General features: G+C 41.8%; 1 protein-coding gene across 2 annotated transcripts; it reads left to right on the forward strand.

Moving 5' to 3' along the window:
* C5H1orf87 (chromosome 5 C1orf87 homolog) lies at positions 1 to 26812 on the forward strand. 2 transcript variants are annotated; one of them, XM_054981812.1, is made up of 12 exons: positions 1 to 183; positions 1342 to 1474; positions 3580 to 3742; positions 6985 to 7110; positions 8142 to 8405; positions 9206 to 9315; positions 11255 to 11393; positions 12733 to 12830; positions 21699 to 21769; positions 24668 to 24702; positions 25989 to 26145; positions 26470 to 26812. In XM_054981812.1, the coding sequence occupies exons 2-12, from the start codon at positions 1368 to 1370 to the stop codon at positions 26628 to 26630; spliced, it is 1431 nt and encodes a 476-aa protein (XP_054837787.1). In that variant the 5' UTR covers positions 1 to 183; positions 1342 to 1367; the 3' UTR covers positions 26631 to 26812. The 2 variants fall into 2 exon arrangements, with proteins under 2 accessions (XP_054837787.1, XP_054837786.1); XM_054981811.1 differs by having other exon boundaries at positions 2 to 183; positions 3535 to 3742.
* Positions 26813 to 27159: the final 347 nt, after the last annotated feature.

Below are 27159 nucleotides of genomic sequence, written 5' to 3' on the forward strand. Positions count from 1 at the left end.
ACTGTGGAGTGACAAGCTCTGCCCAGCTTAGCAACAGCACCGCGTCCTTAGTAACAGAAGATTTGTTATCCCAGTGGAGTATGAAAAGCTGTTCGCTCGTCCTGATGTGCCTGCAATTATAGCTGGATACCTTTTGCCTCTACATTTAGAGAAAGGCAAATCAGCACAAAGTACTCAAGAGAGGTGGGTGCTCCCAGTCCTTTATAAGAATGTAGAAAATAATGGTTTTAAATGATATTTTTGCTGACTGTGTTCTTGAGTACTGTAACAATTTTTAACAAGTTTCAGATGGTTCAAGGAAGGCACATTGAGTAATGCAAAATGATGATCTCACTGTAGAAGTACTTAGCCAGCAATGGTCCTTCGCCAGCCTAGAGAACTATCCAACAGGACCAGTAGCTGCATATCATACTTCTTGCACTGATCCAAAAGCAATCCTGAAGAATCTATTTTTCCCCTGGATTTTTAACAGTGTTTCAGAATCAGACTGAGGGTTCTATAGCTAATAGCTTGGCTTCTTAGTTTTTCAGCAGAGTCCAGTTGGTGCAAGGCCTGCAAGGCAATTCTCATTTGGGCATTTGTATCTTTGATGATTTCCCCAACAAAGACTCCATTTGGCCCAAATTACTTAAAAATTGTACATTATGAGTTTCAGGCATTGCTGTTCCAGAGAATGTAGTAAAGAGGCATTAGATTTTCTATCTGTAAAAAAAAAAAAAAACATTAAAGAAGTACTTGATAGAAACTAGTGTGAAAATTTAAGCCTACAGTACTTATACCTAAGCAACAGGTATGAATAATCTTTCCTATATTTTAGTGCAGTGTAGCTGCTCAGAACATCTAATTCAGATCTCTAAAATGAATTCCTTAGTAGCAGATGAGGATGCAGAAACAGAACATTTGCTATGTCTTTTGAACTTGAACTGATCCCAAATAATAACAGATACAACTGGCTCTTACCTCTGAAACGGAATGATTTGTTCCCCAGATGAGATCCATATGAACCTTACTGTTAGGTGGCCCTTTAGGTGGACCAAAATAGGTGTGGCTTTCAACAACACATGGATACTAAAAAAGGACAAAAATCTTCATCTCCAGCCTAAATTAAGCTGAGTATATGTGACTGCATTTTTCATATTTGCTCCTTATTAACATGAGCTTCCTTCTTTACAGTGCATGTTGTTGGGCACTTAATTTAAACTAAGGACCTAACAACATGCATCAGATTCCTGTCCTAAAATATCTTAGAACCATTGCCTATTTTCAGTTCTGTTTTTCAAAAGAAAGAGACAGAAATTCCTTTCTAAGGAATATCTAAATGCATGCCTTTTGAAATTACAGGAAAGTGACCCTCTGTAGAAAGGCCAATGGCTTCAATCAAAAACATCCCTTATGGAATGAATGCAAATTATGAGACTGTCATAAAGATCATTGGGAGCAAATATGTTAGATATCTTGTAGAAAAACCTGATAGGTAAGTATGATATATGGAAGAATATCCTTTACCTCCCATTAATAGGATTATTTTATAAGAAAGTACTACTCCAAACAATGCCAGACCTTTTCTGTGGTGGTGCCCTGTTTATTACTTTTCTTTTACTTCATTTATTCTCTGCCTTTCTCCCCAGATGGGGTTCAAAAACTCTTTTACCGTTCTCCCATTTTCCATTTTATTGTCTCAACAGCCCTGTGAGGTAGGTTAGGCTGAGAATGTGTAACTGGCCCAAGGTCACCCAGCAGTCAATTTTCCATGGAAAAGTGGGGATTTAGAATACCAAATCCTAGTCTGGCACTCTAACCACTATACAACATTGTCTCACCTGCACATATTCACCTGACATCTATCCTGTTTTGGGTACTAGGTGAAGACAATTGGTTTTTGCCCAGGCTATTGACTGAATTTTCAAAAGAATTCTGCACTTGTTTTGGATGTAAAAACACTTTCTGTTATCATTCTTAAGCCACTTCTGCACCAGAGACAATTTCTCACTATCCTGGAAGTCAAGCCGAAAGGCATGGGATTAGCTTGTCTGGGCTGTTTTGTACTTCTCGTGTTTGATCGGTCTTTTAGTCTGCACAGTGTCAAAATGTGTCATCTTTTTTTTTTTTTTGCACATGCAGTGAATTGATGCATTGCTGGAATGCTGGATCAACCAATTGCCTGGGTTTCTCCCTCTCCACACCTCCCTTTGTTGATCCTAATAGGCATGGGGGGAGGAGAATCATTGAAAAGAGGAGAAGGGACCAAAGCCAGAATTTCTAGAGCCCCCCCCCCCCACAGCCTCTCCTTGCCCACAGACAAGCTTTAGCATCATTCATTTTTTAAAACATGAAATTGATCCATCAATGGTTTTAAACACAAACATTATAGATGAGCAGAAATTGCTCTCAAAGTATGGACCCTTCAAGGTTGCAAGGGGGAGGGGGTGGACAAGCCAGGCTCTTTTTAAAAATTCCTCCATGCAGCTTGCAAAGTGCCTCAGGCAGCTTCCTCAAACATCAGCACAAATAACAGCATCAGTAACAGCTGCAATAAAAAAGCAATGAGGAATTGCTCTCCTCCAGCTCACTTTCAAACCATTGATATATTGATCCAATGCTGGATTTAAAATTTTAAATTTTAAAAAACGAGTTAAAGAGGAAAGAGGGGAGGGAGAGGGAAGAAAAGGAGGGAGAGGGAGTAGCTGGATAGACAACAGTGGCAATCACAATGAAGTGGGCTGGCAGAGGGTGGGGGGATGAAAGAAGATGGAATACTAAAAGATGAAATAAAGAGTGTGCATGGGGAAACAGCCGACTGGAAAACAGATTTTAAAAAGCAGGGGGGGGGGCGGTGTAAGTGCTCCCAGGAAAGCCATGGAAAAGCCACATAATAGCTGGAGTGACTACTCATGGCAGCAAATAGGGTGCAGATGGTCATGAAAAAATGCAACAATATGAGAACTGAACAGGCAAAATTGACCTATGCAAGAATGTGTTTTAGATTATTATTTTCCACAAAAAGTGAGTTCCACAAAAGTGACTGCACATATAATCCCAATTGTTCCTTCATAATACATCAGGGATAAAACTACTGCATTTCTTCCCAGTGAAGAAACTTCTAAGCAAGTGTTTTCTGCGTTGCTCTGTAATGTAAATGGATGTGATAGATCCAGGGCTTTTTTTCAGCAGGAACGTGGTGGAACGGAGTTCTGGTACCTCTTGAAAATGGTCACGTGGCCGGTGGCCCCACCCCCTGATCTCCGGACAGAGGGGAGTTTAGATTGCCTTCCGCACCACAGCGCAGAGGGCCATCTAAACTCCCCTCTGTCTGGAGATCAGGGGATGGGGCCACCAGTTATGTGACCATTTTCACTGAGGGCGATTTAAATTTTAAAAAATTCCTTCCCCTTGTTCCAGCTGACCCAAAGTGATGTCATTGCATGGTCCTGAGTTCTACCACTGAGTTCCACCACCTCTTTACCCAGAAAAAAAGTCCGGGATAGCTCTATTGTCTAGATATCAATCATTACAATGCACACTTGTTTCTGACAGCAAAGCAAAAGATGGTATTAAAGCTGAAACTCAATCCGTGTTCAGAACATTATCACCAGATCATACAAGACAGAAACATGGAAACCCTCCAGGTCTCAATAAGCCTCCCTGTCAAGGGCTAAATGACGAACAAAAGCACAAAGGTGAAAAGGAAGAACACAAGTCTCAACAAGCAAAAACACACAATGGCCAATTTATGGATACCAAAGTAAGTTGCTACAACTGTTTGGCTGAATTTTTTTTAATTCCACTAAAGCCTTTAAGGGTATACAATTAATTGATTGCAAAAAAATTCTTTTTTTGTAAATGGTCTGGTATCAGGTGAACCAGTAAGGCAGCAAAGTTTGCAGATAACAAATTATTTAGGAGGATAGAAAATTCTTTTTTCTTGATTTTCATACCTTTTCAGTTCCTCACAGCAATATTTCCTGTTAACATGTACCGTGTTATCATATTTAACTGAAAGGAAAACAACCGTAATGTAACATGACTCCCCATTACAGAGATTATACACAAGAGGGTTTTTTTTAAGTACTGTATATATGGTAGGGAAAAAATAGCATTGTCTTTATGAACCTCTTTTCACAAAATTTAGCTTTTTTACTTGGTGTTTGTTAAAGTCACTTTTCCATCATCTATATCATGAAAAGGGGGATTACTTACTACTTAGCATGAAATCTCACTTTCAAGTTTAACATAGACACAGTCACAGAGCATTTCTTAAACTCTTAATTCTACTGTTTATATTTTTCTCTATAATTGTGTGCTTGTTTGCAGGATTCACAATCCATATGGCTAGACATGGGCACGAACCAAAAAAATTTAACGAACCAGTGGTTCGTGGTTCGGTGCCACCGCCGAACCCGAACTAAGGAACCGAAATGAACTTTTCCTGCTGACGAACCGATTCAAGGTTCATGGTTTGTGGGGCTCAGAACAGCCCCCATTGGACTTAGAGAGCCCATATTCACAGGGAGTGTTTAGCAGGCTCTCCTCCAGCCAGCATCCAAGTTTGGTCAAGATTGCAATAGGGATCTTGGAGTTATACCCTCTCCAATCCGAGGCCCCCAGGAAACTCCCATTTGATACAATTAGATCCACCAGTTGACGTTGGCCCAGTGTACAAGGGGTTGGCCGTCAGAACTGCCTATCTGGGTTTGCAGGGATGAGATTGGATTGCCCATGGTTACAGAACACCCCCCTTCCCCCTCCCTCCCCCCGGGTGTCTTCTCCCATGTAACTAATTGTAACCAATTTGCAGCTCCATGGTTGGAAGGAAGACCTGCAGATCAAGGTAAGCTGGGCTTCAATTCAGGTTTCCAGGGTGACAGAAGGAGTGCAGACAGAGTTCAGGCATTCCTCCAGCTCCGTTTCCAAGGGAATTGATTGATGGTGCCTGACTGTCTGGCTTCATGAACCGCGGGCGAATGCAATGAACCGGGCTTCCAACAAATGCTGGTTCGTTGGCCATGGACCCTCACAAACCGCCGGTTCACGAACAGACGATCAAGCAGTTCATGGGTTTTTTTGGTTCGTAATGCGGTTCATGCCCATGTCTACATATGGCCCTTCCCTACCTTGTGGCTGCTTTAAGACAAAATAACATTGAAATTAGGACACAGCATTTGGGAAATGTACAATTTATCCAACATAAGAGCCATGAATTCCCCTCACTGCTACACAAGTCCCTGCCAGACTCAAAATCACCTACCTGACTAGACAAAATTCCCAGGTTCAAATCTGTTGCTTGGGCTGCCTGCCAGGACATGTACTTTTGCTTGAAGTAGGAGACAGAGGAATTCATTTCCTGAATCTATGCTATATAGACTCTTTTCCTACACTGAATCTATGCTATTTAGATTCTTTCCTATGTAGACTTTTCTAGCAATAGCCGGTTGTGGCTCAGCTTTGAAGAGTCATTTTATTATGGAGAAAAGTCAACCTTATTCCTCTGAAGTCATCTGTTTGCAAGAACACAGAGATTGATAGTGTTCATATTTTAATTATACAGAACTACCAACCTTAGTTTCAACAGAGCCCCTGGAATGTTCCCTCTTTAATTCACTATAGATATAGATATAGATATAGATGATATAGATATATATTCATGGGAATCCTTTCCCCCACGTCTGCGGAAAAACATCTGTAGATGCTGTTGCCAGACAGTCTCCAGTTTCTGACGGGCTGAAACTTTGCCTTTTAAAACCTCCACCCATCAGAGTTACAGACCATGTAGACAAGTGAAGATGGGAAGAAGGTTTCTGCTTACTTTAATTTCTAATGCATGCATGTCACCAGGAATAAAGAACACTTCTTCCCTTCCCCCCATTAAGGCAGTACTGATGATTTACGTGAGTAAACACCATTGACTTCAATGGAGATTATCTCCAAGAAAATGTGTATCAGGAGCTAGTTGCAATCCTAAGCATAGCACACTCATTAGGGTAATAGTAGCTTTGGAATTGCCTTAGAAAACAATGAGAAACCTGGGCTTGGCTGGAGCTGCTAGAGAAGCCCAAAGAAACAAAAGAGAGGCGCCCCCAGGACGTAATGTGTTAATCAAATGGAGGGAAAGCCACACCAGGAGGTATAGGGATTACCCACTCTCTTATGGGGGTGTCCTTATGCCCCCTGACAGTTTGATCCTACCTATCTGGAAGAGAAGAGACATCATCATTATCATAAATTCTATTGTTTAAAAACTTGCTACAAACCTTTGTTTGTGGACGGGCACATGAGAGTTCCTCCATGGAGCACCTATAAGAAGAAGAGAGAAAGCAACTCAAATGTATTGGACTTTATTGGCATTTTACTTAGTATAAGACAGTATGTTAGAAGAACCTTACATTGGGAGGTCACATGCAGATATAAAAAGGTAAGTCACTGAAGTAAATCATCATCCTATGTATTTGTTACATATCTTCCCCAAAGTGACTTCAAATAGTATGTGTGAGTGTTCCCATTTTTATCCTCACAATACTTGTGAGATCAGTTAAAGAGACAGTGAGGTAGGTTATCTAAGATCTCCTTGAGGTGATCTTCATGGCTTAAGAATAGTTTGACTCAAAGCCTTCCTAGTTTAAGCGTAGTGCCTATTTCCTTGTAAAGAATGTGAGGCTGGATCTTACCAACTTTTTCTCTGGCAGAAAAGGGAAGAGAGAGCTATTCCAAACCCCCAAATAGCCATGCCAGTGATTCTATAATGTCATAGATGAAAAGCCACACAGGATGGAGGGTACAGCGAGAGGAGGAATTGTGTGAGATCACCTCCTCTATCTTGCACCAGTTGAAATGCTAGTAGGATCCAACTCATAATATTTTCCATTTGATACATTTTCTGTATTTTTGTTTAGTCTTATTCAAACTTTTTAGTGCCAGTATTTATTTTAGAGTAGGAGAGTTTGTTTTTCTTTGATTGCATTCCTTCTCATTTTGTGTTTGTTAACAAAGGGCTTAAAGCTTCCAAATACACATTGTGTCTCTGTTCCCTGTGGGGATAAGTCTTCGTCCTACATGCACACCCTTCAAAGGCCATCTATTGGAGACCAGACTTTAAGGCAACATGAAAGCCAACAGGTAAGGCATTGGGATTATTAAAATCCACACTTGAAGTGGTTTGCAATCTACATTGTTTGGGTGTGCTCATTAGATTTTTTCTTCAATACTGGAATGTTTTATGAATTAGGGTTGCCAGTTTGAAGTGGGGCCCGGAGATCTCCTGAAATTATAACTGATCTCTAAACTACAAAGATCAGTTCCCTGGAGAAAATGGCAGCTTTGGAGGGTGGACTCTATGGCATCACATCCCTGCTGAGTTCCCTCTCCTCCTCAAACTCCATCTACCCCAAGCTCCATCCCTAATTCTCCAGGAATTTCCAAACTTGTAGTTGGCAATTATATACTGAAAGGAAAACCAGGCTAAAACCATTCACAAAATGTTAAAGATATTGCTCCAAGAAGACATTTATGAGAAAATTTTCTGTTAAAATGCAGGAGATTTACATCCAAACAAACGTGACTTAGTTTAGTAATGTCTAGGCATGTTTATTCATCAAGGGTAAAGAGTAACCCCTTCATCCACTTTAAACAGCCTTTCATATAGTAGTGTCATTAAGTCATTTTAGACTCTGAACTTATTGATCTTATCGGGGTCCCGTTTACATTGTAATATAAACTTTAAATGTGAATCTATAGCTTGTGATGGACACTTCCTCCCCTCCCCCTGTCATGCCTGTGAGATATCCTCCCCAAAGTCCAGTCTTGATGGTAGCACTGCTTTCATACAATCAGGGTGGGTAAAAAAAATGGTTTTCCAGCCATATTGATGTATTTTATGAGGGAAGTGAGGATTCAAGTCTCAACTAATGATTGTGAGTATAGAAACAGGGGATGGCACTTAATTACCTATTGACTACAGAAAAATGTTATGAGTTTGTGTGTTATTCCTCTATCAGTAATCTCCCCAGGCTCTATGTACCTTGAAATTTAATTGTTCTGCACTGCTTTTCTATTTTCTTCATAAATTTGCCACAAAAAGCAGTTCATATTAATCCAAATGCCTAAATCACAACTTTTCCTTATATATTTCAAAAAATTGTCTTCCTTAGGACGCCATTCACAAACCAATTGAGACATATGAAGAAAATGATTCTCTTCTGACATTCCTCAGAAAGGAACTGGGACCATATTCTTTGAGGCTGACTACACTAGAAGAACTACAGGAAGCCTGTAAGGTTTTGGATCCCAGAGTTTCAGGGCTGCTTCCTCAGACACAGCTGAGTCACCTTCTTCTAAAGCATGAAATCCCTCTGCAATTACCAACAGTCAAACTCCTTTTCAAGACATTTGCCACTGCAAATGAACAAGAACTGGTATGTTAATACAACATTTCAAACTGGAGGCAACCATTAATTTTAACCCAATGGACAAACACAATTATAAGGGAAATAGTTATTGTTAAGACTTGTCTTTGGCCTGATAGCTAATATTGTGGGAGAATGGGACTCTTAACTTTCAGAATAAGGCAGGCCTTTTTGTCCAAATCTTGGAAAAAGATTTACTGAGTAATGTTAAGCAGAGTTACTCCAGTCTAAGCCCATTTAAATCAATGGGCTTAGACTGGAGTAACGCTGCTTAAGATTGCACTGCTAATCAACTATACAAGTATAAACGTTACTGACTTGTTTTAGTTGTTAGGGAAATGCAGCAGCAACACTGAAAAATCTATCTCAAATTCTCATCTACACACACACAAACACACACTACAGACTTGTATTTGTTTTTCCAGTTTAACTGCCCTGGCTTCACCTTTAGGAATTGTGGACATTCTAATTTGCTGTGAGTACATAGAAGTTGTTTGTAGCAATCTATAGTACCTTCCCTCATACAACTGTAGTTCCCCAATTGTATGAGGGAATAACTATTAAATCAGTTTAAATTTGTTCAGCTGATATCTCCTTTATAAATTGACATATTCCAGATTCTTTGGTTTAAAGGCTGGCAAAGAATAGACAATACAGTATTTTCTGTTTATTAACAAATTTCTCACAAGTAGTTTCAATGAATTCAAATAATACCACTATTTACTCAACATTTCACATTTTTTTAAAAAAGTATTAGAACCCTACTTTAAATTACCTCTTGAATTTAAACCTCTTTGTCTGTCTTTTAGGTGAATTACGAAAAACTGGTCCATTGTTTAACACTAGTGGCAGCAAGTAAAATGCAACATTCACAAGTCCTTGCAGAGAAGAGTCAAAATTCAAAGAATCACAGCGAAAGGTTCTATTTTAATGTTCAATATACTCATTATAATCAATAAATGAGCAATGTTTCTGGAAACAAAATCCTCTCCCTTTAGCTTCCATCTGGTTAAGATCTAATAGGTTCTGTCATTATAAGCCGCTTTGATGAGTTCCAAATGAAAAACTGGCTCATTTATGACGTTACCAACCATTTTACACAGCACTTAAGAACACATTTTCTCTTGCAGCCACCCTAACTCCCTACTAATGAAACATGTTTTGAGTCTGTGAACACCTACACTGCATATTGTAAGGATGCATCAGTACAGATTATTGCAGACTTCCTCTAATTAACCTTGGCAAAGCAATACTGGCAAGATGATATATGCATTCACTTCATTTTTTTTGCATAATATGTGTTGATTTGGCATCCCTAGAGCCTGAGTTTCTCTTAATATATATAGCCCAAACACTACTGAAAACATCTGTATGCACACTTCCTCCGATCTTGTACCAGAGCATCCCTATCAGATGAGGAAGAAGTTGTGAACAGAAGAATACTATCTATTTTCTGATTTTTACTCTCACAGTTAAAATGGCATCCCAAAGTATATTCTTAAGAAATTTTCAAATGCATAGGACCCTTGCTGTGCTTTTTAAAAAATAAAATAATCAGACAGCCCTCCAGAAGAATGGCAAGAAGGTAAAACAGATGCTTTTATCAGCAATATACACATGGATAAGGACTTGTGTGATTTGCATAGCAAGGGAAAGGGAGGATTGTGTTTACACTTTAGAGCAAAAATGTGATCTTGATTTCAGGTACAATCTAGGTGTGCCCTGATTGTCTTTACTAGTGTTTTTCAACCCATGGTTCATGATCTTCAGATGGATCACAGAACCCCACCTTCTGGGTCACCAGAGATGTTTTTTCTTCCCATGGTCTTCCTAGGCCCTATAGATATCAAGGGTGCCACATACCCTGCATGTTGAAAGGAGCAGAAGGGTAGCAATGCAAGGTCACTCAGTGATGGAGGGGGTTCTTTTTAAATACAGGTTCAAAGACTGCCATGGGTGGGGGAGAGACAGGGCTGCTGCCTCCCTCTTCCTACCCCAAGCTGTTTTCCTACTCTGAAACAGCACTGGGGGCATCATTCTCTGATCCATGTGCAAAAACATGGAGCAGCAAATGTGGGGGGAAATTCCCTCCAGTACTGTTTCAACATGGAAAAACATTGAAACATTTCAACATTTGCACATCCACCATGGCAGTGTTCTGAGCCCAAACAGGCTCCCCTCTACTTTAAACAGTATTTTTCTGCAGCTTCTGTGTAACCGTGGGGAACCAGAATTGGGTTCAGGGAACCTGGACCCAACTCTTTAAAAAACCTGCATATCTAGTCTGGCCCTTAGCTGAGGCTAGAAAGGCTGGGTCTGAATTTGAATCCAAGTAAGAAAAACTATTACTTAATTTAAATGTCATGCCAACCAGTCCAGTCATCCCCAGAAACAGAGAAATAATTGATGCAGAATCAGTTAACATGTGCAGGTTTATCAAAACAAGCATTATGCTCTACTTTGTCTAAAATAGCCTTGAGCTAGCACCCTCCATCCCTTCCTCCATTGGGCAGTGTGGGCTGAGCTCTCTTCTTCCTTCCCTCCACCATGGCTCACCATGCCTTGCCTTGGGAGTGGGAGTTAGGAGGAGGGCAGCAGCTTCCTGCTCTGCCACAGGGAGCAAGGAGGAAAGGCACCGCCATGCTCCATTGCTGACCTCAGGGAGGGTGGGCAGTAATTTCTCTCTGCATCCCAGCAAAGATTCTTCACTCCTTTCCATGGCTCAGGGATGGGGCACCAGTGCTGGCAGTAGCTATTATGCAGTATGCAGTAGTGAATGAAACATATGTCTATAATAACAATAGTACAATGAGATCTTTTAAATTGCCTCTTCATCAAATACATTACTGTTTCATTAGTTCTTGGACTCCAGAATATGTATTCCAGGTCTTAAAGCAAATACTGAAGGAGCAGAAGGAAGAACTTGACCTAGGAAAACTAAGTCTGAGTTTTCTGCAACAAGACGAAAGTTGCTCAGGTCTTTTTTCACAGTCTGAGGTAAATAGATGCACATCTCACTATAGCTGTTATTCAGGGGGAGGTCTCTCTTACAACATAATAATGTAATGACACAAAATGATGATTTCAATTTGTTTTGCAGTTAAATTCCTTTTTCACTGCATGTCGTATGTCCCAAAGAAATAATTGAGTAAGGAAAGGTATGAGTTCTGGGCAGCTAATCTTTAGGGATATGAACATAATAACAACAATAACAACATTCGATTTATATACTGCCCTTCAGGACAACTTAACGTCCACTCAGAGCGGTTTACAAAGTATGTTATTATTATCCCCACAACAAAACCTGTGAGGTGAGTGGGGCTGAGAGAGCTCCTAGAAGCTGTGACTGACCCAAGGTCATCCCACTGGCTTCAAGCGGAGGAGTGGGAAATCAAACCCAGTTCTCCAGATTAGTCCCGTGCTCTTAACTACACCAAACTGTATGAGTGTTTTTAATGATACTAAATGTTTAAAAAGCCAAATCACTATAAAATAGCTATATATAATGCATTGCTGATAATTTTGACAAGACATTTTTTTAAAAAATGAAATTGGCAAGGAGGGATAAGTGGAGTCAACAATTAATCTTAAAGTAATATTTGGGTTAATCTCAGTTGATACATAGTTGAAACATAACAGGCAGAGTCAGGGTTGTTTGTTAGTTTGACAAACAGAGTGTCATACACGTAAATGCCAGTTCATGTAGTTTGGTCGGGTTCCTTTTGCACCATCCTGACACTGTTCTCCTATAACAGGCATGAACATGTTGGAAAGAATTACAAGAATCCTGAAGAGCAAGAGAATGGGGCCTTGTGCCTGCCCTTCTCTTGCTTCCCAGTTTTCACTCCCCATCATATTGTTGTCATGGATGGGTTTAGCTCTCACCTGACAGAGTGTCAACTAGAGCTTTTTTATTTTCCTCATGGACCATTAACTTGTATGAAAAATATCCAAAATTATACTAGTGACAGGCATCTTGCTAATCTAACAAAAATGTGTCCAGCATGTCTGCATGGCAACAAATCATAGTTGACTGGAAGATATCTAAATGGCCGGACTTTGGGGGTTAGGTACTTAGTATTTCAGAAGCATATGCCCACTGACAATCATACAGCTGGTCAAACTGATGAACACTTCTCTAATTCACAATAAACCTGGCTTCCCATGAATTGCTTTTCTTTTCCTTCTCATCCCTTTCCTTTTGTATTGAATCTCTTTAGTCATTATTTCAAACTCTAAAGTACCTTGATTGCTTTAGCATTTGCAAGAATTCATTACAATAATTATTACAATAATTAATACAAACATTCAACAGCCAATTTTATTTTATTTTCAGACAAGGCTGATTTGCAAAAAGCATAAACTAACTCTGCCTCCTGGGATTCTGGAAGCTTTGGTTAGCACCTATGACATTGGAAGAAGGGGCAGAATACGGTGAGTTTTAATGGATATGGAAAAGGTGGGCTACTGCCTTCCCTACAGCTTATTATACTGTAATACTATAAGAAGAGGCATGATCCTGCCTGCGGAGTAGAGAACAACTGATTGATTCTTCCCCCAGATCATTCATGCTTTCCTGTACCAATGAGAACCTAAGAAGAACCCTACTGGCCAGTCACTCTGGAGGGCCAACAACAGGCCGTGGAGGCTGAGACCTTCCCCTGAAGTCTCCAGGCACTAGTATTCGGAGATTTACTGCCTCTAAATATGGAGGTTCCCTTCAGTCACCATGGCTAGCAGACACTCAGAGAGGTGTCTTCCATGAATTTGTCTAATCCCCTTTTAAAACCATTTATACCTATGGACATCACTACATCTTTTGGCAACTCATCAAGCAAAAAAAATCACTTTTTTAAATTACTCACTTATTGAGCAAAAAGGTATTTCCTTTTGATCATTCTGAATCAACTGCTCAACAGCTTTATTGGATGCCCCAATTTCTAGTATCTGAGGAGAGAGAGAGAAAGTTCTGAACACACTCTCTACCTGTGCATAATTTTATAAACTTCTATCATGTCCCCTACTTTTTCCAGCTACGCAATGTTCTTTTGGTGACCAGAACTGCACATAATATTCCAAACAAGGTACTGAGCTCTCCCTCTACTCCTTGCTATTCAGTGAGCCCCTTCCTGCCCCTTTCAGCTGTTGGGTCATGGACCTCCAGCATAATGCTGTGTATTAGTTTCCCTTGGCAGTGAAGAGGGATGACCTCAGATGAACTTAATTATTATCCCTGTGCCTTTCCCAAGTGCTTAATCTATATTCCAGAACTCTCCAGAGAAGATGTTTTTGAATCCTGGTTATTACACTACATTGATGTTCAATTAGCTCTGTATTATCTATTATAAGCTGGCCATCTTCAAGGACTTATGGGGGCATCTCATTTTCCTCTTCTCCAATACTTTCTCTTTCCCTTTCCTAAAAGACCCATTAGCCTCTCCCCTTTTCCTGTTTCCTTGTCTCCTTCCTACCCATCATCCAACCTACCTTTATCTGCCCCCCAGTCTGAAACTCTAATCACACTGGCTTTAGTGCTGTTGAACAGTAGCAAAAAGCTGAGTTTAGATAAGATCTGCAGTTTGTATAGTATCAAGTCACCAGGTGGTTGCTGGCAGGCCTGGCTGCAATCAGTCTTCCTTCATAGACCAAAAAAGCCCTGGAAAGGGCCCTGCACACCTCTCCCAACCTTTTACTGATAGAAACCAAAGCTTGAAGCCTGGCAGTACTGCTATAGTTGCCAAGTAATGGCCACTGAGGACATTTGTTTCTTAAAGCTACAGGATCCTTGGGGGGGGGGGAGACTTCCTGATTACTTATTTTTAGATACCACGTTTTAATGCAACCCTTGGGTTTTTCTCAGGTTTGAAATAAGATCTGTCTTGTCTGTCCACAGCTCCAATCTGTGGATTTAAGAATCCACAGATGAAGCCATGCTGAGAATTAGATATATTGATATAATGTAACGTATTATATATATATATATTCTAATTTAAAGTTGTGAATGCATGCTGACTTCCCTAAAGCCATCCAAATAACATCCATATTTAGCAAAGCTTAGCTATCCTTAAATGATTGAAAGGTTTTTTTTAAAAATCCAATATAAAGAGAATAAAATCAAGGTGTCTGCACATATGCCAACATAATTAGTATAGTTAAGTATCTGCACTCCCACTGTGAATTTAACTCCTTAGTAATTAGTAAGAATCTAGCTCCTCTGAGCCATTTTGTGATTAAATGTGCTTAAGATCAATAAACCACCTTGAATGATTGCAGTCAAGTGAGATTAATTCCACTTCAGAAAGTAAAGGCCTTTCTTTAAGCTGCCAAAGAAAGAGTAGAACAAAGATAAATGGAGAACCAATTGGAAGAGGGATACCATGTCCTTTGATTTTCCTTACACCAAAATAAGATACTTCTGACTGTTTTTTTTAAAATCATTGTTACCATTAGTCAATTTGATACACACCCCTTTATGACTGGTGAGGGCTTCTCATTCCCTTCCAACCCTTTGGTCCTCTGGTAGGCTGCCACACCAACTGAAACCAGCTGTTTAGGAAGCTCATGAGCCTCTGGCCATTTCCTCACATCCTTAAAAGGATGGCCCAAGCACTGAATATGGGCAGCTTTTCCACTTCAGACATCTACATTTTCAAAATGGTTGCCAGCTATTTGAATCAAAAAGAGTCCAGTAGCACCTTTAAGACTAACTAAATTTTATTGTAGCATAAGCTTTCGAGAATCAAGTTCTCTTTGTCAGATGCATGATACAGAGACTGGTCAAATATAGAAGAGGAGGGAGGAGAAGAGGAGGAGAGAGAAGAGGCAATTAGGGGCGGAGGGTGCAACCAAAACATTCCTTTGCTAGTATATGTAAACATCTCCTTTTGGTGTGTGGATCAGTAGGCTTCAAAGGAGTTTCCCTGTTAGTTTGTAGCAGCCAAACAGCTAGACCATCCAATTCCAATGCAGTATGAGCCTTCGACAACCACAGCTCTCCCTGCCAGATGCATCTGACAAAGAGATCTGTGGTCCCCGAAAGCCCACACCAGGTGCTATTTGGATTCTGTTTTTTACACCTTTTCTGGAACAGCACTTTCCCACAGTACCAGAAAAGGTAGGCACAGAAAAAACAGAAGCCAAACAGCCTGCAACCATTTTGAAAATGCATACGTCTGGAGTGAAGTGGAAAAGCTGCCCATGTTTGGTGAGTGGGCCATCCCTTTAAGGACATGCGGAAACAGCCTCTGTGTGTGTACAGTTCTAGCAAATGGCAGAGCATAAGTCTCATAAGTGAGGCAAGGACAGAGCTTCATTTAACCAAAGAAAGCTCTTTATTGTACTATAGCAGAATAAAATACAGAGTATAAAATACAGTATCAAGGGAGTTTGGGAACGAATGACATGGCCAAGAATACCATCACAAGGATTAAAGAGGACTATGAAGCTCTTGGAAGGCAGTTGAAGACAGTGGGGGCACAGGTGGTATTCTCTTCTATCCTTCCTGTCAAAGGAAGAGGAATGCAAAGGGAGCAGACCCTTTGGCTGAGGTGGTGTTACCGGCAGAAGTGCTTTGGGTTCTGGGACCACGGGATAAGTTTTCTTAGAGAAGGCCTTCTAGCACATGATGGACTTCACCTCTCAAGGTCAGGGAAGAAAATATTTGGAAAGAACCTGGAGAGCTTCATCAGGAGAGCTTTAAACGGATGCCACAAGGGGAAGGGGACGATCAACATGGGGATTTCAATGAAGAAGTGATAACAGCAGGGGCCCACCTGGGTAGGACAGATCAAACAAAGGTAAGAGGCTACAAATGCCTATATGCCAATGCCCCAAGTATGGGTAATAAGAAGGAAGAGCATGAGCTTTGCTTGTAAACAGAGGGCTATGATATAGTAGGAATTATGGGGACTTGGTGGGATGATTCCCATGACTGGAATGTGGTAGTGGATGGGTACGAGTTGTTCAAGAAAAACCAGAAGGGTAGAAGAGGAGGCAGAGTGGCATTGTATGTGAGGAGACGGCCTGATTGTCAGCAAGTTCTGGAGAATGTGGTTGATAGCCCAGTGGAAGGTATATGGGTGGAAATAAGGGGAGGAAGGACAAAGGGTATTGTTGTTGGAGTCTGCTACAGACCACCTGACCAGGGAGAGGAAATGGATGCAGCCCTCCTTGAACAGACTGGTAGAGTATCCAGACATCAGAATGTTATAATTATGGGCAACTTCAACTTCCCCAATGTGTGCTGGGAGACAAGCTCAGCAAAGCGACAAGACTCATGCAACTTCCTGTCCTCCCTGGCTGATAACTTCCTTTTTCAAATGGTGGAGGAAGCTACAAGGGGCTCAGCTATACTGGACTTAATATTAACCAACAGGGAAGAATTGGTAGATGGGGTGAAGGTGGTGGGGACCTTCGGGTGAAGTGACTATGTCCTCCTTGAATTCCAATTGCTGTGGGGGGGCCAAGGAAGTTCATAGCCAGACTCGTAAGTTAGATATTTGTAGAGCTGACTTCAATGAACTCAGAGGCTTGATTAGAGTCATTCCGTGGGGGAATGTGCTGGAAGGGAAAGGAGCGAGTGAAGAGTGGGTTCTTCTCGAACATGAGCTTTTGCAAGATCAAGCCCTCACTATTCCAGCAAGACAGAAACATGGTAAGGGCTCCAAGAAACTGATGTGGATGAACAGAGAGCTCCAGAATACACTAAAGGAGAAAAAGGAAATGTTCAGGAAATTGAGAGAAGGGCAGACCTCTAAAGAGGAATATATGAGAGTTACGAGGTACTGCAGATCAGCCATCAGAGAAGCCAAAGTTCAGTATGGGCTGGGTACGGCCAGGGAGGCTCGCTACAATAAGAAAAACTTCTACAGATATGTGAGAAGTCCAACCCCACCCCCATCTAGTCCAACCCCCCCCCCCCACTGGGCAGGGGGTTGGACTAGATGGTCTGTATGGCCCCTTCCAACTCTATGATTCTATGATTCTATGAGAAGCAAAGGCAAGGTAAAAGAGGCAATTGGACCACTGTTGGGTGTGGAAGGAGAAATTCTGATAGAAGATAGAGAAAAAGCAGACAGACTTAATGACTTTTTTTCCTCTGTTTTCTCCTTGAAGAACTCGAGCCCATCTAGAGATGATAGTAGACACAAGGGGTGTGCACCAGGGAAATATTCAGTTTTCCTGCTTCCAGTTTATCCGACACGGGAAAAGGATTAGAAATAACCCAAAACCTGAAGTGGCAAGCCGTTTCGAGTGCAGGTTATTGGAATCGCTTCAGTATGCTTCATAATGAATCGGAGCATACTGAAGTGAGATTCCCACCTCCCCCTTGAGCCCCTCTTCCCCCAACACCCACCCCACTTACCTATCCCGAAGACCAGAGCAGGTGCCTCCACTGCCGCAGCAGCCAGCAGGGCGGCAGGAAAGGCCACAGTCACTGCCTCCACCACCCGCGCCACCACTTCAGCCTCTGCAGCAGCAAGCAGGGCAGCAGGGAAGGCCACAGCCGGTGCCTCTTCCACCTGCACCGCCGCTTTGGCCTCCATGATGGCCAGTGGGGTGGCAGGGAAGGCCACAGCCGACACCTCCGCCACTTGCACCACCACTGGGTCCTCTGCAGTGGCCATCAGGGGGCAGGGAAGGCCACAGCCAGCACCTCTGCTGCCCATGCCACCGCTTCCACCGCCGCCAGTATGTCCTAGGTAAGTGGGGTGGTGGTGGGAGGGAGCCCTTTAAAAAGGCCCGAAGCTTCCCAAAGCAACCCAAATCACTTTAGGGAGCTTTGATTCGGTATTTCTGAGTCGGGGCCATCATACTGGCCCCGATTTGGAAATACCAAATCTTTACTAATCAGGACCAGTTCGATTTTTTTTTCTGAACCGGGAACCCAAAGCGCACACCCCTAGTAGACATGACAGGACATCTGGGAGGCTAGTTGACATAGACAGAGAGGTTGTGGAGAGGCATCTGGCTCTACTGGATGAATATAAATCCCCTGGGTCTGATGATGTGGAACCAAGAGTGCTCAAAGAACTTTCTAGAGCACTTGAAGAGCCTCTGTCCATCATCTTCAAGGCCTCCTGGAGGACTCTGGATGTGACACAAGATTGGAGAAAAGCTAATGTTATCCCAATCTTTAAGAAAGGGAAGGATGACCCGGGAAACTACAGGCTGGTCAGTCTGACTTCTGCTGCTGGGAAGATATTAGAGCAGATTTTAAAGGGATTGATCTGTAAGCATCTGAAGGACCACTTAGTGATCCGGGGAAGTCAACATAGTTTTGTCCCCAACAGATCTTGCCAGACCAACCTGGTTTCCTTCTTTGATCGAATGACGAGCTTACTGGATCGTGGGAACTCTGTCGACGTGATTTACCTGGATTTCAGTAAAACTTTTGATATTCTAATGGGCAAACTGGAAGACTGCGAGCTGGACTATAGGACAGTTTGGTGGATAGGGAACTGGTTAGAGGACCACACCCAAAAAGTGGTGGTCAATGGTGTTTCATCAGATTGGAGGGAGGTGTCCAGTGGGGTGCCACAGGGCTCAATTTTGGGCCTGATACTTTTCAATATTTTTATCAATGATCTGGATGAAGGGGTACATGGGCTACTCATTAAATTTGCTGATGATGCCAAATTGGGAGGAGTGGCAAACACCCAAGAAGATAGAGTGAAAATTCAGCAAGACCTGAATACTCTGGAGAAGTGGGTGGTTGTGAACAGGATGCAATTCAACATAGATAAGTGCTGCACAGTATTACATCTGGGCCACAAAAATGTGAAGCACAAATACAGGATGGGGGATACACTTCTGGGTAGTCGTGTATGCAAAAGAGATCTTGGAGTAAGAGTAGACTGTAAACTAAATATGAGCAGTCAGTGTGATGTGGTGGTAAAAAAGGCAAACTCAGTCTTGGGTTGTATCAAAAGGGCCATTGCATCAAAATCGTAGGAGGTTATAGTCTTTCTCTATACTGCCTTGGTCAGGCTGCACCTGGAGTACTGAGTGCAGTTCTGGAGGCAGCCTCACTTCAAAAAGGATGTGGATAAAATTGAGAGGGTGCAGAAGAGAGCAACAAGAATGATCAGGGGTGTGGAGACTGAGCCCTACAAGGAAAGGCTGAGGGCCTTGGGAATGTTTAGTTTGGAGAAGAGGAGGTCGAGGAGGGACATGATTGCTCTCTTTAAATATTTGAAAGGCTGTCATTTGGAGGAGAGCAAGGAGCTGTTCCAGTTGGCAGCAGAGGATAGGACTCGAAGCAATGGGTTTAAATTACATGCAGAAAGGTACCGGCTGGATATTAGGATAAACTTGTTCATGGTCAGAATATTTCAAAAGTGGAATCAGCTGCCTAGGAAGGTGGTAAGCTCCCCTTCACTGGCAGTTTTCAAGAAGAGGCTGGATGAATATTTGTCAGGAATTCTTTAGGTTCATCCTACATTGGGCAGGGGGTCGGAGTAGAAGGTCTGTATTGCCCCTTCCAACTCTTGTGATTAGAGTTTACAGCTAATAAAGGAAAGAAAAAGCAAACAAAGTCTAATCTCCAACTATCCCTTGAGAGTTACCCACATAGTACCTAAAACATCCCCTACAGGGATAGGTGTTTGTCCCGTAGGGGGATAGAGGATAGAGACAAACATAGAGCCTAGCATCTTCCCTTCTCCATCCCAGTGAACCACACACAAAAAAGGCTACAGAACCTTCTCATGCCCTCTTTTCCTGGGAGGGGGAAGAATTTCTCTCCTTTACAACAAGGCTCTCCCCAAATTCATGGCTAACTAGCCCTTTGTCGCATTGGTCATGCCTCTCATGCCTCTCGTTTTATGATGGTACCAAAAGGCTAGAACACCATATCTTTATCTATTCCAGGATGTTAGTTTATAACAAGCATTCCAGAGCGGTATCATAGCAATTGGTGTACTGATCATTGCTCTCTCCTCATTTTCCCAGGGCTGAATTCGAAAAGGTGAATCACAGGTCAGCTTGATATCTAAAAGGTCTACAGATAGATGCCCTCATCATGATAAGCTCCCCTTTTTTCTTGCTTGCTTTCTTGAACATAAATTACTGGGAGGATAAATTCTGTTTCACATTGAAGAGAGAGGGGAGCAAGAGCAGTGTTTGCCTCTATATTTCTCTCCAGTTTGATAGTGCAAGCAAGCAATTATCTGTCCACTATAGTGGCAGGGCTGCATATTTTAGAGAGGTGGGAAAGAATAGCATTAGCCTATGTTTGTCTCCAATCTGCAGCATTGCCAGTATGCTAGTGTATGTGAACAAAACATTTGCTCCTGTGCCTAGCAGCTTCAACACCAGAGGACACTGGCAGCTGATAAGAAATCACCTATTTCGTAGAATCAAAGCCTATCCAAACAGGAGGGCCAATAATATGACTGGTGTCAACTGAGCACTTGAAAAATACAGGTCTATCAGCACATCCTTTTTAGTGGCAAAATCTGCAGAAATGCTAATCAGTAAATAATTCTATCAGTTACATATATGCAGAGTCAGTCTCGCTTTCCCATATATGAAAATTCCAAGACAGATAACCTGGCACTGAAACAAGGCTAGATTCAAAGTTTTTAAAATATTATTAATTATTAATTTTTAAGTTTGGGTTGCTTACAAATAATTATATTAATAATTTGAAGGTTTTTTTAGTTTGAGTTTTGATTAGGTAATGTCCAAATGCATATCAGAAATAGCAACAGAAGAAATACACCATCTCTACCATTGTAACCAATAGAGCATGAAATATGGAGAAACAAAGAGGAACCAAAAGAAAGAACTGTAAGATGGATTCAAGTTTCAGTAAGAAGAAAAGACCAAGAATATGGGAGAATTAAAGGGATTGTGAAAAGAGCGGATTTATTAACAGAAATCAATTAAGCAGGGAATATAAGAGCAAAAATAGAGATGAGATTGGTATAATAAAGAGTAGAATGAAAACCTGAATTAAGAGAACTAATGGTAGCTTGTAGAAGTAAATGAAGGACTGATGAAAGTACATGAGAAAAAGCTACGTTGATTATAAAAAAACATGAAGAAACACAATAAGGAAAAATAAATTGTGAGAAAGGAGTACAAGAGAATATAAGGACCAAACAAAGTAAAGAGAAGATAACTAGCTTTTAAAACAAAACAAAAAACAAGGAAATGGGGCATTTCTTTTAATGTGTTTATTTTTTTTTTGCATTAATGTAAATATAGCTGTAATATGGAAAATTATGCAGAATCTCATGAAATTGCCCAGTCTGTTTTCAAATGCTGCATTTAATTTTGAGCAGTTTCTTCTTGCAGATGGAAAACATTTGTGGAATTTCTGAAGGAAGTTCAGGATGGGATAGATCCTTCCATGCTTGTTTACAGAAGTAAGCAACATCATTTCATTTTTAATTAAATCAAACCATACATAGCAAACAGACTATTCCAGGAACTTGCCCCCCCCCACCCCCTGTTCCCATTGCTCACAGCTGCTCCAGTGGCCTGCACAAGAAAAATTAAGTTAAAAAATTACCATCAATGTGATAACATTAAGTCACTTCTGGGGAAAACCTAGAAGTGACATAATGCCTCTGTAGAAAACCATACTTTTCAGTGACAGTTTGAGAGACGTAACTTCACTTCTGGGTTTTCCCCACAGTGACATAATGCAATTTTGCTAGTGGCACCCCCCAATGTACCTCCCCGTGATGCCTGCCAGTTGCCAGCCACAGCAGCCATCTTAACACTGTGTGCCAGCTGCTACTGCTGCTGTAGCAGCAAACAAGTCAGAGGTCTGTGACAATGGGACTGCTGCGCATTTCAAAACAGAGAAGGAGAAAAAAGCCTTGTTAAGAGGTTTGAGGCCTTGTTTGTCCTGATAGATTTAATTCTGCTTTAGTGTCTTTAAATATCTTGAATGTATGAGTACAATGGGCCGGAAGACAAAATACCTCCCAGGCAAGGCCACAGCCAGTTCACTTTCAGTAGGACTCAATGATATCACTTCCAGGAATGATATCATCGCACTGGCCACAGGAATGCTCCCATGCTTTGCTTGAGGCCGATTTGGAGCATTCCCATGGCCAAGTCGATATCACTGCCAGAAGTGATGTCATCACACCCTGCTGGGAACACACCCATGCTTTGTGCACGTCCAAATTTCTTCAAATCATTGAGTACTGGCTAGGGTTGCCAGCTCCAAGTTGGCTAATTCCTGGAGATCGGGGGGGGGGGGGTGAAACCTGGAGAAAGTGGGATTTGGGGAGGGAAAAGACCTTGGCATGGCATAATTCCATAGAGTCCAACCCCCTCCCCCACCAAAGTAGCCATTTTCTCCAGGTGAACTGATATCTGTGGCCTGGAGACCAGTTGTAATTCCAGGAGATCTCCAGCTACTACCTGGAGGCTGGCAACCCTAGTACAAGCTCCCCCTCCTGCCAGTAGGGTAAGGGGACCTAGCAACTCTAAAGTAATTTCCTGTCTCCATGGCCTGGGCCCTGGGGATGTGGGTTTACCCTTCCTTGATTTTTGCCCAGAGGACCAAAATATAATTGCCAACCTCCAAGTGGGGTATGGCAATCTCCCAGAATTACAACTGTTCTCCAGACTACAGAGATCAGTTCCCCTGGAGAAAATGGTTGCTTTAGAGGGTGGATTCTAGGGTGTTACGAGCCACTGAGGTCCTTCCCCTCCCCAAACTCCATGCTCCACAGGCTCCAAATCTCCAGGAACTCAGAGTAGGCAACCCTACCCCAGAATCACCCCTGCTATCAGAGATAATACTTGCTCTTTGCCCAGCGCCAGGACCTTATACTTTTTAATACAGTATCCTGCATATCCTGCCTTGAAACTTGTTCCTAAGAACAAGTTTGTATTATTGCTTTCTCTGTGCACTCTCTCCTAAACCAATTCATCCAGCTGCATCTCTGCTACAATAACATGCTTTCTAGGGGAATCTACACCACACATCACATTTGAAAGATATAGAAATAAGGAAAAATAAATATTTACCTGATTTTCAGATATGTCAGTATACAATTCGGCCTTCCCTCCAGGCAGCTTCAGCTGCTAGCGGAGGGGGCCGTACATTGCCCTCCTGGAAGGAGGAAGGGCAACGCAGCTTTCCCGGGCATCCGGGGATTTTGCACAGGTGGGTGGAGCCAACTGCCTCTTTGGGCGGCTCCGCTCACCAGGCGCAGTTGCAAACAATGCTCAGCCCACCCTCCTCACTCTGTTTTGGTGCAGGATTAGCCGGTTGCTGTATTCAGAGCCAGGTAGGAATTTTTTTCCCCTATCCTCAATTGGACATGGGATTGGGGTTTTTTCGCCTACCTTGCACCTTGACTTGAGTGGTGGAAATTGGTGTGCGGTGGTGCCTGTTAGTGATGTCACTGGCGGGATAGAGTTTGGTTAAAAGCAGCGGGCCGGTGAGCACCCTTGGCATTTCCCTATTGGTAGGGAAGAGGGGTCTGCTAGAAGTGGCTGGTACTGCTTGTGACGGCTGCCAGCGTGCGTGGGCAGACTGCCTGGGGGAACCCCACGTGCAAGTCCTTCCCTCACTGCTGTACAGCTGAGGCTTAGGAGCTTGAAAGGGGGGAACCCATTTGCCTGGCCTGCCGGGTCTCCTAGCCATCCACATGGAGGGCTCGCACCGGGGGTTTCGGGGCTCGCCCAGACAGGTCAAGGCGGAGGTCTAAGTAGGACCCCATGGCTTGGCCTGTACCGCTTTACCCTTGCCGCAGTTATGGTTAATGTTGTCATTGAGGTTAATTTAATAAAAGTGGCCCTTAGATCCAACACCTGTGTCTGTCTCTTCATTCCAACTAGGGGGGCAATAGGGATTCCAGACCCCTGCGCTCCTGCGCTCCACATCGCCCAAAACAGGCCCATTTCAGTGCAGATTGGGCCTGTTTTTGAGCCTCTGTGGAGGATCCTGGTTTTCTGATTAAGGCCATATGCATGCACACCGCATCCATTTTGCTCATGGTTCTTCAGTTCTCTGGTCTGGGACATGTCCACAAAAGCCCGCTTCTGTATGAGAATATTCTACAGATCTAAAAGATGGTTTTATGTACCATTCAAAGGAGTGTGGCATTTTGCTGAAACGCTAAAGCAAATTGAAAATTAAATCAAGGTTGAACATATTAAGAATTAGTTGCACTATCATCTGCTTCTTCAGAAATTCACATCCTTATACATATCTGAGAGAACCCTATTCCAGGCAAATGAGAATCCTCCTTTTTAAACTGCATAAAACAATTTCTCATAAGTATTTTTTATTTTAGGAGGAAGAAAGGAAAAAAACAAAGATGACCTTCAGGTACTTTCAAAGCCCATTTTGACTGATTCACTATTATTAAGAGAATCTGAGAGCCGAACCAGAAATCACTTTTTTTTAAAGACTTGAGTCCAGGGAACCCAGATTCAACTCTCTGTCCCTGCAGCCACAGATTAGCTGTGGGGACTGTCAGTTTAAAAATAAACGAGAGCCCAATTGAGCTGGAACTGCTATGTGGAGGGGGAGGGGCCCTTGCCTTCCCTTCTGTGCTGCTTTCCTGAGGAGATATGGCACTGGGTGGCATTATTCCCCCTCCCCACTTTTTTTACTTCTCTACCTGCACAGACTGCATTTGGAGCAGACAAAAGGGGGGGAAATAACTCTACCCAAGTGGTTTTACTTGCTTAGGAGCTTGTACTTAAAGCTTAAGTATTAAAACTTTTTATCACTGTCTCTGAAAAATGCTTAGCACACTCATCCTTTTCTACCTAAACTATGTAAAATAATTAGACATGATATTGAATTTCACAAGATTGCTAGTTCAGCCTGAATATCAGTTTTCTATTTTACTTCTCCTTTATGGGATATGAATCCGCCCCACCCCGCCCCGCCCCCCAGTTTTTTCTTTCTTTATGCCTATTTTTTATAATAAAATGTATATTTCCCAATATTATTTGTGCATTGTTTGCATATAAATTTATTTACAATACTTATAGTTCACCTTTCTCACTGAGAATCAAGGTAGATTACACAATATAAATCGGTTCAATAAATAGGATGATTCATCTAATAAGCAACATAATAGGACTAGGAACTGCAGAAATTGTGCATAAATTGCATAAAAAGATATGTGCATATAAAGCTTGTATAAATTGAGTGTGTGTATAAAATGTTTTAAACAACACAAAAGAAGCAAAATATTCATCACTGACAGTGATGAAAATGAGACAGACTGAAGCCAATGAAAATAACAAGATGCATAATCAAAAAGTAATGAAAATAACCATACAGACTTGTCCCTTAAAACATTATTGGAGTTGGTCTTTCTTTGAAGAAAAAAATCAGATTTGAAAGCAAACTTGTCCAGCACCGTTCAGGCTGCCAATTGAGCCCAAATGTTTAAACTACCACAAGAGTTTCTGTCATAGAGGCCAAGTTCATGGGCAAGACTGTAAGCTGTTCATTTGTCAGCCCTGGCTAAAACAATCTGAAGATTACACTGAAGCTATTGTGATTCCAGCTCCCAGTCCCCACTGACCCCCACCCTCGAACGGAAAGTGAAGTGATGCTAAACTTTGGAATCTGAGATTTTATTTAATTATTTGCAGATGGATAAAGGAGAGCATAACCTTCTGACAGCTAAGTCTTGGAAGCAAGAAAAGTCTGGTGCACTTGATTCTAGTGATTCTGAGGAACACGATGCCTGGATAGACCGGTTCAGAAAACTGGAGAAAGCTCTTTATTTGTCTGATGTCAAAAACACAGGCAAGAATTCCCATGGATGAATATTTGGTGGCGGGGGCAGGTCTTGAGATTAATTTTGCATTTTGTTTTTGGCTTGTATCTCTAACATCACATTTATCTGTGATTCACTGAGGCAAAAGTTAAGCCACAGCCAATTACTGGTGTCTCAAGAATATAAATCGATATTTCTTCTTGGGGGGGGGGGGGGAAGCACCTTCACAAGGGCCTTTGTGGTTCCTGGAGGAGCATTTGCTCATTATTTAAATATGTCTTTGTTCAAATGGGCTAGGTATTGGGGGGAGGTGCCAGTTCACAAACCTTGTTTGCTTTTGTAATTATATACAGGAAAGTTGAACAGGGAAAAAGCCAAACGCTTGATCCATAACTACAACCAAATTTATGATCTGAGCCTCAGTCCACTGAAAATTGATAAAGCCTTTCAACATTCCCGTCCGGGTCAAGACATGCCTTTGGAACCTCTGCTGCATTACTTAAAAGAACTGTAACCTGTACTTGTAACACAGTACTCATGAGTGTATTTGTCTTTTATATTATGCTGTTCACTCATTGACATCCTGAATGATTCAGTATCTGTAAAGCTTTCATTGTTTGTTAATTCTTTATCATGCACATGCATCCTTATTGCATTTTCTGAGAGATTTCTAATAAAGTTTTGGATTTGAAATTATTATTTACTTGAAAGATTTATATCATTTTTATCAATTGAAAGTGGCTTAGAGTTGCACAGAATCATTAAAACAATGCTAGAAAGAAAGCTTTGTATAGAGCATGGGTCCTGGGTCTTCTCTGGTATCATCATCATCATCATCATCATCATCATCATCATCATCATCACAACAGTAGATAAAATATACAGAGATAAAATCACAATCATTTAACACAGCCGTCTAATAAAACACCTGCTCACCGTATAAAAAACCATATAACATCTGACAGAGGTGGAGTTGGAACTTAACCATGCATGGTCACTCATATATGGGGGGTAGATGGTCAAATACCCACCCTACAGACATA

The sequence above is a fragment of the Eublepharis macularius genome, chromosome 5 (assembly GCF_028583425.1).
Source record: "Eublepharis macularius isolate TG4126 chromosome 5, MPM_Emac_v1.0, whole genome shotgun sequence".
NCBI classification, from domain to species: Eukaryota; Metazoa; Chordata; class Lepidosauria; order Squamata; family Eublepharidae; genus Eublepharis; species Eublepharis macularius.